Source organism: Garra rufa, chromosome 3 (assembly GCF_049309525.1).
Source record: "Garra rufa chromosome 3, GarRuf1.0, whole genome shotgun sequence".
NCBI classification, from domain to species: domain Eukaryota; kingdom Metazoa; phylum Chordata; class Actinopteri; order Cypriniformes; family Cyprinidae; genus Garra; species Garra rufa.
In genome coordinates, this window is record NC_133363.1 from 11,070,494 (window position 1) to 11,082,445 (window position 11,952).

Sequence of the window (11,952 nt, forward strand, 5' to 3'; positions counted from 1 at the left end):
GGAGTCTACGGATTCGCTGTCAGTGGAGGTTGGAGCAGATGCATTCATGTGGTTGCTTGTGGCTCAGACCAGGTGTGGGAATTTGCATTCGTCTTATTTGCTTCATGACTTATTTGCTTCAACCAGCCCATCCTCCAGTTGCTTGTTTCACTGTAGCCATTTTGTATGTGTTGTTTATGCATTTGGCATATGCCTTTATTGGAAGTGACTCTACAGTGCAATGAAAGTATGAAAGGTTCCTCATTTATCTATCTATATACCATTTAAAGGTTTGAGGTCAGAAAGATTTTTTTTTTTTTTTTTTTTTTGAAGGAAATTAATACTTTTATTCAGCAAGGGCACATTCAATTGTTTAAAAGTGACAGTAAAGACATTTATAATATCGGACCCTGGACCACAAAAACAGTCATAAGTAGCAAGGGTATATTTGCAGCAATAGCCAAAAATACATTGTACAGGTCAAAATGATCTATTTTTCTTTTATGCCAAAAATCATTAAGATATTAAGATCATGTTCCATGAAAATATTGTCTACATTTCCTACCACAAATATATCAAAACTTAATTTTTGATTAGTAATATGCATTGCTAAGAACTTTATTTTTGATTTTCTCAATATTTAGATTTTTTTGCAATTTGCACCCTCAGATTCCAGATGTTCAAACCATACTTCAATGAAAGCTTAATAATTCAGCAAAATTAGTACAAAAGACAAAAGATTTCTATATAAATGCAGTTCTTTTAAACTTTTGTTCATCAAATAGGAAATGTGTTGCTAGTAAAATAAAGGGAAAAAATAGTGAAAATTAGAAATGTAGCCTATTTGTTATTGATTATCTGTCTGTCTGTCCATCTGTCCATACCGTTGAAAAGTTAGAACTCAAAGATTTGGTTTTAAGAAACTTGATACTTTTATTCAGCACGGGTGCATTAAATTTATCACAAGTGACAGTAAAGACATGTACAGTACAGACCAAAAGTTTGGACACACCTTTGAACCAAAGTTTTCTTTATTTTCATGACTATGAAAATTGTAGATTCACACTGAAGGCATCAAAACTATGAAAGAACAAAAAAGTGTGAAACAACTGAAAATATGTCATGTTCTAGGTTCTTCAAAGTAGCCACCTTTTGCTTTGATTACTGCTTTGCACACTTTTGGCATTCTCTTGATGAGCTTCAAGAGGTAGTCACCTGAAATGGTTTTCACTTCACAGGTGTGCCCTATCAGGTTTAATAAGTGGGATTTCTTGCCTTATAAATGGGGTTGGGACCATCAGTTGTGTTGTGCAGAAGTATATATAGTATATATAGAATTAAATATTTTATAGAATTAAATATAATTCCACATGTGTTAATTCATAGTTTTGATGCCTTCAGTGTGAATCTACAATTTTCATAGTCATGAAAATAAAGAAAACTCTTTGAATGAGAAGGTGTGTCCAAACTTTTGGTCTGTACTGTATAATGTTACAAAAGATTTCTAATTTAAATAAATGCTGTTCTATTTATTAAATAGTCTTTTGAAATGTGTTACTAGCAAATATGCAAACCAAAAATTTAAATACAAGTAAATAAATAAATGGCATAAATGAATGAATGAATGAATGAATGAATGAATGAATGAATGAATGAATGAATGAATATATAAATAGATAAATAGAAATAGATATAAGATCTATCTATCTGTCTATCTATCTAATACTTTTTTAAAGATGTATTAAACTGATCAAAAATGACAGTGAAGACATCTATCTATCTATCTGTCTGTCTGTCTGTCTATCTGTCTAATACTTTTTTAAAGATGTATTAAACTGATCAAAATGACAGTGAACACATTTATAATCTATCTATCTATCTATCTATCTATCTATCTATCTATCTATCTATCTATCTATCTATCTATCTATCTATCTATCTGTCTGTCTGTCTATCTCTCTATCTATCTATCTATCTATCTATCTATCTATCTATCTATCTAATGCTTTTATTCAACAAAGACACATTGAACTGATCAAAAGTGACAGTAGAGACATTTAATAATGTTACAAAGGATTTCTATTTCAAATAAATGCTTTTAGTTTGAACTTTCTATTAATCAAAAAATCCAGAAAAAGATAGGTATCACAGTTTCTAATAAATATTACCAACCCAACTGTTTTCAACATTGATAATAATAAGAAATGTTTTTCTGAGCACTAAAACAGCATGTTAGAATGATTTCTGAAGGATCATGTGAAGTAATGGCTGCAGAAAATCTAGAAATAAATTAAATAAACCAGAATAAAACCGTTATTTTAGAATGTAATAATAATTTACAATATTACTCTTTTTACTAAATATTTAATATCATAAGCTAAGATTATGTTCAATGTATTTTAAAAAAAAGAAACTTTCACAAACCTTGAAAAAAATCTTTCCAACCTCAAACTTTGTAATGTTAGTGTATTTGTCTGTGATTGACTGAATGTGTTATTTGTAACATACGTGGTTTTGACTTGCCCTTGAAGAGCTCTACATGTGTCACAGCCTCTCTGTTCTTACAGAAGGATGGGCCATACGCATGACCACAGACAATGGCAAAGTAGCCAAAGTGTCTCGTTCCACCTTCCTCCTCTGCTTTCTTCTCCTCCCTTCAGCTTAAAGCCACCACCTGGCTGCCAGAGCATCAGCAAGTGAATTACTCTCAATATACTTTCTGTTAGCGAACACATTGTTGTGAGCTGTTAAGCCGTTGACCTGTCTTGTGAAGTCTTTGTGCTCTCGAGAACTTGAAAGGCCTGTTATGATATCAAGACGGTTTGGGGCCGAACAACTTAATGGAGAAGAAGCACTTGAGAGGTGGATGGATGTTTATTTGCTTGACAGACAATGAAACTGACGCAGATAGGCGGTGAGGAGAAACTATTTTTAGGAGGGCCTTTACAACCCTCATACATGGCAGACTAGGTTTATTGGAGCAAAAAGTTGTCATTCTTCTGAGCAATGATAGGGCTCCATTTAGCCCCAGCTCATGGCCAGGAATACATGTGTATTAAGTGACCACACCTGTCTCACTTCGCCTGTCCTGCTTTAAAGTGAGTTTATTTGAATAGACTGAGTGCAGACTGTGTATTGTAAAGTAAGGATCAATGGCATGACGTCACATTTATTCAAAAGTACATTACAAATGTAGTCCATACACACAATGAGTTGAATAAACCTCTTCTAGTATGAACTTGCTTTTAATTAGATTGTTTTGATATTTTTGGAGAGTCAAAAAGATGAACAGTTCTTATGTGATCATTATAAAAAAGGCTTACTTAAAAAGAAAATTGTGCACAAAATCAAAGTCATGTAATGCAGGCAACTTTCAGAAAAATATATGTTAAAATATTAGATAATCTAACCTTTTTATGTGACCCTGGACCACAAATCCAGTCTTAAGTAGCACGGGTATATTTGTAGCGATAGCCAAAAATACATTGTATGGGTCAAAATGATCAATTTTTTTCCATTAGGATCAAAAATCATTAGGATATTACATAAAGATCATGTTCCATGAAGATATTTTGTAAATTTACCTACTGTAAATGTATCAACGTAATTTTTGATTGGTAATATGCATTGCTTAGAACTTAACTTAAAGGCGATTTTCTCAATATTTAGATTTTTTGCTTCCTCCGATTGCAGATTTACAAATAGTTGTATATCGGTCACATATTTTTCTATCCTAACAAACCACACATCAATGGAAAGCTTATTTATTCAGCTTATATGTATAAATCTCATTTATAAAATTGACCATTATGACTGGTTTTGTGGTCCAGGGTCACAATTCAGGTATAAAATGTCACATGGATCGACTTGCCAAAATGATAATGATATTTAAAAATTAATACATTGTATTTGTAAAAATACTGATACTTAAAAAAAAAAAAAAAAAGTTTTTTTTTAAATAATAACTAAAATGTATACACATGTATATAGGATGTAAGGAAGCTGTTATACCACAGGACATTTTTTAATTTTTTACATTTAAACTAGGGCTGTCAAATGATTAATCGTGATTAATCGCAATAAAAAATGAACATAATGTTTGCATAATATATGTGTGAGTACTGTGTATATTTATTATGTGTATATTTACACTATATTGCCAAACGTAGTGGGACACCCCCTTCTAATGAACAGGTTTGACTAATTTAGTAATTTCCATGAGTAAAAATCTTAATATTTAAGCATATAATGATATTCTAGGGGATTGGGTGCTTCTAATTTTACAGCAACAGTTTTGACAGGACCCCCTTATCAATTTTAACATGACAATGCTTTTGTTTATAAGGCAAGGTTAAAAAAGAAATGCTTGATTCAGTCAGTCTGGAATAACTTGACTGGTCTGCAGAAGGCAAAGTCCTAATCTTAGCTGAACACCTCTGGTGTGACTTTAAATGCAGACCTTGAGCCAAAAACTCATCACCAAACACCAATGACTTGTGCATGCACTATATGGGCAAAAATATTGGGACACCCCTTCTTTAGAACAGAGAAAGACACTTTCAAAACTGTGGCAACAAAGATGGAAACAATGTATTTATAAATTGTATTTCCATCTCTGTTGCAACCATTTTGGAAGTGTCAAAATACCCATAGTTAATTCATTGGTGTTTGGCGATGAGTTTACATTTAAAGTCACTCCAGAGATGTTCAGCTGGGATTAGGACTTGGCTTTCTGCAGACCAGTCAAGTTCTTCCACACTGACTGAATCAATCATTTCTTTTTAAACCTTGCCTTATACACAGAGGCATTCTCATGTTAGAATAGAAAAGGGTCCTGTCAAAGCTGTTGCTATCAAATTAGAAGATCAAAATCCCCTAGAATATCATTATATGCTAAAACATTAGGATTTGTACCCATGGAAATTACTACAGTAGTCAAACCTGTTCATTTGATTGGGGTGTCCCAATACTTTTGGCAATATAGTGTTAATACACACTTGAATATATATTTAAGAAAAATTGTATATTTGTATATAAAATATTAATATGTATATATAATTTAAATTATACATAAATATAAATATATAGAGACATAATATTTGTAAAATATATACACATGTATGTGTATGTGTATGTATTTATATATACATTATAAAAATACACAGTACTCACACAGATGTGATTAATCGCAATTAATCGTTTGACAGTCCTAATTTAAACCTGTCTTAAACATGTTAGAAATGTTTTTTTTTTCAAAACTATAAGAAACCAACCTGAATTACAACCCAAATTTGGAATGCATTTGAAACTTTTTTTTTTCTATTTTTTCTCTCTCTTTTTTTGCCACCCTCACCTGTTGAATGTGAATGCAAGTATCTTTTTTAACTGTTCGAAATAAAATAAAATGTACTGTTTAAATAAATAAACAAATAAATAAATAATAGGATAGATCAACGTTTCTTATTACAGATAAAAGACAACTGAGCGGATGTTAGGGTAGATGCGGATTGTCCTTTGTCATTTATGTCTCCTTTTGTTATCCTACACTTGCCAGTACAGCATGGAAATGCAACTCTCTTTGCATAAAATGTCAGTTTGTGGATTGTAATGAAAAACAATAGCATTGGCAGTTGATCTATAGTGTAAAAGCCAATCGTGGCGTCACAAAGGCCAGTCTGACATATCTGCTCATTAGTCAGCACACGGAAAAAGGAAGGGCCAGTACCACTTTAAACGGGGTCCCCTTTCATGGAACCGCATGCCTGGAAGGGCTGCGGTGGAGTCCTCCTCTGAACCTTTTGGAAACGTTCACAGAAGTGAAGGAGAGGTTTCCACTCCCAGGAGTGACCGCTTGGCTTTGTGGATGGCAAAACCACCCATTCTGTAAACTAGGCCTTGGCAAGTAAAATAACAGCAGTCGAGTGTCTTAGCAGCGCTGTCCTTGTAGAAATATCAGGCACAGCACTCCAGGCGGGCCCGCATAGTCTAGTGACACAAGTCTGTGAGCGTATTTTTAGCTTCACCAGGGAAAGGCCCCTTTCTATAGTTATGCTGGGAGATATTCTAGTTTTACGTGTTTTGTGCCATCACAGCTGTCGGCTTCATTGAACCTTCATGTGCTTTTGTAGGCAGAATTAAAAACACTCAAACCAGTATGATTTACATATTTATTAACTTCCATTTAAGTTAGGGTATCATCATGTGCACAGCACATACATCACAATATTTAACAAGACCTGTATAAAACTACAGACAATATTTGGTAAAACAGGATTCAGAGCGCACTACTACAGGACTCAGACGTCAGCCCATTTACTAGAGCTCTGCCATGGATGCAAACACAACTGGCGGTTCATGGACAAGCCATATATATAGTTTATTTCAATACACCGCATGTATCCCTCTTCATAAACACATTTAAATACATTGTATTGGAGTGACATGGGATGGAGGATGCTCTGTTTTCGCTAATCGCAGGCTACTAGGTCATGCCTGTTGATATTGCATTTTTTGGTTAAACAAATCAAGACCAATGCTTTGTGTCAGTTCTACATTGCAGTGAGGGTCAAAGGAACAATTTGCCTTCAGTGGCCATTCGGTCTATTGTAAACAACATCCACGCTGATGCAAATCATGTCCATTTGGAAAGAGGTCTGGCACAGCTGTGTAAAAGAGAAACACGGACAACCCCTCCCTCCTCCAGCATTAGCTCAGGTAGCTCAGAGTCATCGAGTGAAACTAATTGATGTGCACATCCAGGCAGGGCTTTGTAAAAAACAAATTGAGATTTTGGACACAGTTTCGAAATACCACGGCTTTGAGATTACACTAAATAAAACAATGCGAATGTGTTCATGCTTTTGAGGTCAATCGGTTAGTTTAGCTTCAAAATTGTTCTTTAATTTTCACGTTTTTAAAAGCTTTTTGAAGCCCACTGTCTATCCATTTTACACTTTTAAAAATAAAGGTGCTTTAAAAGGTTTTAAAAGGAACCACTTTTGGTTCTTCAAAGAACCATTCTGTCAAAGGTTCTTTAAAGAACCATCTCTGTCTATAATCTTAAGGACCTTGTGTGAAACAGAAAGGTTCTTCAGATGTTAAAGGTTCTTTATGAAGCCATTTAAACAAAAAAGGTTCTTCTATGGCATCGTGAAGCACCTTTATTTTTAGAAGTGTAGGTACATTTTTAGTTTCTTTCAATTATGTGTATCTGCAGGCCTGCAGCCACAAGGAATGCTTTTTTAAAGATAATATCTCTCGAATATATGCTTTTGAAGGTGAAAAGCTTGTTTATCCCTGCATGAATGCATCATATCTTAATATTTATTTTACTAACATCATATACCAGGTTTAAAGCAGCTTCTCAGTTTTGCATCATATTACATTTACAAAATATATCAAGAAAAATATAGGGTTACTGCTTGAGCATATAGTATAGTCTAACAGCTGTCTGCAAATATTTCCAACATGATTATCCTTTCTAAAAGTAAATCACAGGGTAAAGATAGCTCAAACGTGACAAGGCGCAACTAGGACGCAATGGTCGCCAGAACTTCACAGAGTAGCAGTAGCCTCAGAAGACTCAGAAGAGCAACTTAGAACTAAACATTCTATGTCAGCTGATTTTCAAAGTAGGAAGCTGTCAGTCGGAAACTGCATGAGGTAGAAAAAAAACGACAAAAAAGTGGGCAATATGCCTCCTCGTAACTCACTGTGGAAGTTGTTTTTATCTTAACTCTTTGTTCACTTACACACAACACTATAATTTCTGTTTCTGTGTTACCACCATAGAAAAATACTGATCTTTAACTTTCCCCACAGACGCCCAGTGAAGACTTTGAACTTGCCACTGTACAATATGTCTCTTCAAAGGGGCTCAAGGTACAGTATCTGCATTGCAATGCCTTTGAGTTTTCAAATTCATGTCTGTGTGTTAAAGAAGCTACTTCTCTCTATCCAGAGCCTTAGAGATGTGACAAAGATTGACTGCGTATAAGTTCAAAGTTCAACCCCCCGGCAGAGCTAAAAACAGATTGGAAGGGGTAGAACTTCAGTAAGCTAGAGTAAGCCGATACTGCTTCATTTAGATCCGAGCTCCGCACAAAGGAGCTCAGACATTGGACAATTGCTCCAGTGCTAATACTATGGGGGTTGATACACCTTAACGATTGGAGGCTTGACCTAAGACTTACATATTCTTTCTAACGAAGGGCAAATGAACTCTAGTCAGTGTAGACGCCATGTTTAATTTTTCGCGATTGAAAACGAGGCCGCGAGGGATAGGGTTTCCCAGTGTTGATCTTCAGCGGACGCAAAATATATCTTTCTCCAAACCGACTGAAAATTAGAGACCTTGTTTTCATTCGCGAGAAAGCAAATATGCCATCTACGTTGACTGCCTCTCCAAAACCGTTGCTTTAGAACAACACAAACAGTGCAAAAAATGTACATTGTAGGAATTTCACTTGTATATGAACACGTGGTAGCAGCAATGAGGATAAATTAACAAATAACAAATAAATTAATTGTTGTCTTCCACCTCGGAAAGAGGACGTTGTGATGAATATAAAATCAACAGATATAAATAGTCTAATATATACATACATGACACGATACACTTAACCTCACATGTAACTTCTGTAGAAAGTGCATCGTCGTTTCTCCGCCTTGCGCCCCTCCAGATGAGCTCAAATTCTAGGCAAGAAATGTGTCACCGTCATGGATGTCGATACTCGATTTCCTTTTTTTGTTTTGCCAGTCTTACTTAGTCCGATGTACATCCCGGGATGTGCCAGCGATTCGTACGCATTGTAATTATTTGCAAGGAGGTTTTCTTTGAATTTGCATTCATCTGTGAACTGCGCCTGCAATGAAAAGGAAATAGCAATTATTATTTTCATTGGCATTTCAGTAGGCCGTCCCATAACATACGGTATATCATTATATCATCAGCATTTTGATTTAAGAATATTAGGACGTTCTTTTACGGTGCAACACCTGGACAGGTATTTTATGGAACAAACAGACCTTATTTTAACAGCTTTGCCTTTAGAAATGTTTTGACGCGATTTCTAGGTCATGGAAACGTGTTTTTTTTTTTTTTTTTTGGGGGGGGGGGGGGGGGGGTCTTGATGATCTGTACGTGAAGAAGAAATCGGAGAGGGTAGCAGTAGGGTGTTTGGGTGGTCCTCTTTGGCCAGTTCATCTTTACTCTGGGAAGGACAGTAGGTGCATGTGTTGGCTGGCAATGCTAAGAATGGAATGCGTAGTCCGAATGATCTACTGCGCTACCGTTCCTGGGTTTGTCCGTCCCACAATGAAAACACCACTAGGCACTGGAAGCACGCCACAACCGAGTTCAACAATGTAACGCTGTCGGAGACTGTGGGACGGGGAGGGGGGAGGTCGGTGGTGAGGGGATACATCTCAAGTACAGGGTGATATGTCATCGAGCTCCGATAAGAACATTCACAGGCGGAAACCCGCTGTAAATCATTTCATACTCACAGATCCGAAAAGCTTCCCTTTGCTGTTCATGGCCACGAATAGCCCGCTCCGGACGCCAAACAGTGTCACAACTCCCCTCTCCACCGGAGATATCTCAAGAAGACCTGAAACACACAACAAAGAAAATAAATGACCTTGTTTGGCTTATATCTTTAGCCCTGTCTGGCAACTCCCAACGATGACTGCCTTTCTAAAAATTGTACGTGTTTACGTTTAAGTTGCCAGAGCATCCTTTTAGAAGGAAATGACACTTTCCGCCTCTTCAGATTTCCCAAATGTAGTATTGCATCTATTCTTTCTCTTTAAAACCACTAAGATTTTTCTTTAAATGACTTCTGCTTTTTTGTACCACGTCTTTCCCAATGAATCACCATAAATGTTGTCAGCTTTAACTAACAAGTTTTAGAAACAAATTTTTTTAATCAGATCCTTGGCCATTACATAAGTGTCTAAGGAAAACTGTAATAAACACTGTAATAATGCTTCTCATTTAACGATTAAAATAACTACCGTTTGTTTAGCCTGTGATGAATGTTGACAAACATAACCAGTACTTGAGTTTGTTTTTAGCAACATATAAAGTGCGTCAACACAGATGTTTAGAACGCCTGTCATATATTGCACTTGGAATGAACAGACATTAGTTTGTAATTCTTTAAACCATTTTTACACAAACAATAAATCTGTAGTTCGGTGTGAAATTAAATAAACTGATCTAAAAAATGATAAATTATAACTTTTTAATCTCTAAGGAAGCATGCAGCAACTTAAGAACCTATACAGCCAATATGGTTCTTCATGATAAAGTTTAACCAAAAAAATCAATTGAGAACCTTTATTTTTTGTGAGTGAGGGGATAATGTACCGTAAAGGATGAGTTTATCTCGCTCCTAACTTTAGGCTTGGGATTTTGGCCCGGTTCCTGTGCTGCTCTGGTTACAGAGACCTGTTGCGTGCGTAATGCAGGATGCCAGATGCTGGTGCACCACTACACCTGACTTGATTCGGGCAATGTAAATGAAAGCGCTGCAACAAGCTTTGTTGATGTTATTAAACATGGAATGATGTTAAATTCGAGTAAACTTAAATTATATTATTACTATTATTATTGCTAAATGATAGCCACTGCGCGTTGTTTGTGTTCGTCTATTCTATATTCTATAAGCTAATTCTTTTCTGTCATTCAAATTTTCATTTGGTGGACAGTTTCAAATATAAATCCATCAGCCGATCCAGCATGCATAAGTTCAAATAACAGATGAAACTTACTGTAACGGTTTTCGTTGTGCACGCCGGTAATTCTACCGTCCGGTAATACTTGGAGATGAAACCCAATGCCAACATTGCAGTAGAGACGTCGCAGTCTTTTAATGCCCGTGAGATAATCACTGTCCCGGCTGATATCTCTTTTCTCCCCGGGGATTCGGGCTAGAGAACGCGAGTAGAGGGTCTCCCAGCGTCGCTCCACGGGTCCGTTCTGCCCACCGGGCAGCGGAGCGCAGCGCACTGAGCTTGTCATAAGTCCTAAGACCAGTATTGGTAATAGGGCCGAGTGGACACTCATCCTTCTGAGCGGTATACGTGAGCGTATGAAATGTTGAAGACACCAAACTACCGACTTTCTCAAGATTTGAGCCAAAGAGACGCACAAAACAGCTTACTCACGGACAGAGCTACGGTCAACCCTAGTGAGCGGCATGAAGTCGCGCTCAGTGGGTTTCCTCTCAAGACACTACACTTCAGACTGGTGTTCAAGCTGTTTTGTTTTCACACACAAAAAGTTGGTAAATGTTGACCGTCAATTCTAGCCCCGCTCAGCCATGCTATTCCTTGCCGACGATATTTATATCTGCAGCGAAATTACATCACACACTACCTAGTGCATGACGGAGCAGCCTTCTGCGCCACTCCGAGCACACTGATTCCTTATAATGTGCGCACGTCCATGCTGTGGGCAGTGAGACTACAGCGCGCGCGTGTGTGCGCGCGTGCGGGTGAGAGAGGTAAACGTCATAACCGAGCCCTTACAATAAAATAACATTCGTTAACTTTGACAGTGTAATGCCGTTGTCTGTGGGAATAATGCCTAAAATCTGTGTCCGATTGACTAGCAGGGCATTCTTGGAAGCTTAATTTGTTAATGGTCATCTCGGGCATTTTAGCTTTGACGCACCTATAATTTAATATGTGAGTGTGTTATAAAGTGACATAATGGTTCTACTTTTTGGTAGTTGTTATGGTTACCTTCGGCAACCACATTTCTTTTCCCAAGTTTTTTGGCGGCAGGTGGAAAGTGCGATAGCTTTTTGAAAACAAAACCTTAGTGTAGACTATTCACTTTGCAAAACCTCTCAACAATACGCTTTATATATAGTTGTTTTGTCTTTGTGTAGGCTTCCTTTAAAATCGGACAGAAATAAAATAATTTATGTATGGGAGGATGTATCGGAAATCACAGCGTTAACA

The 11,952-nt window shown here is 36.7% G+C and overlaps 1 protein-coding gene across 1 annotated transcript; it reads right to left on the reverse strand.

Annotated features, from left to right (window-relative positions):
* Nucleotides 1-8,499: 8,499 nt before the first annotated feature.
* On the reverse strand, nt 8,500-11,313 carry fgf4 (fibroblast growth factor 4). Its single transcript, XM_073837481.1, has 3 exons — nt 10,756-11,313; nt 9,487-9,590; nt 8,500-8,843 (listed from the first exon to the last, which is right to left on the reverse strand). The coding sequence occupies exons 1-3, from the start codon at nt 11,048-11,050 to the stop codon at nt 8,667-8,669; spliced, it is 576 nt and encodes a 191-aa protein (XP_073693582.1). The 5' UTR covers nt 11,051-11,313; the 3' UTR covers nt 8,500-8,666.
* Between the last annotated feature and the right edge of the window lie 639 nt (nt 11,314-11,952).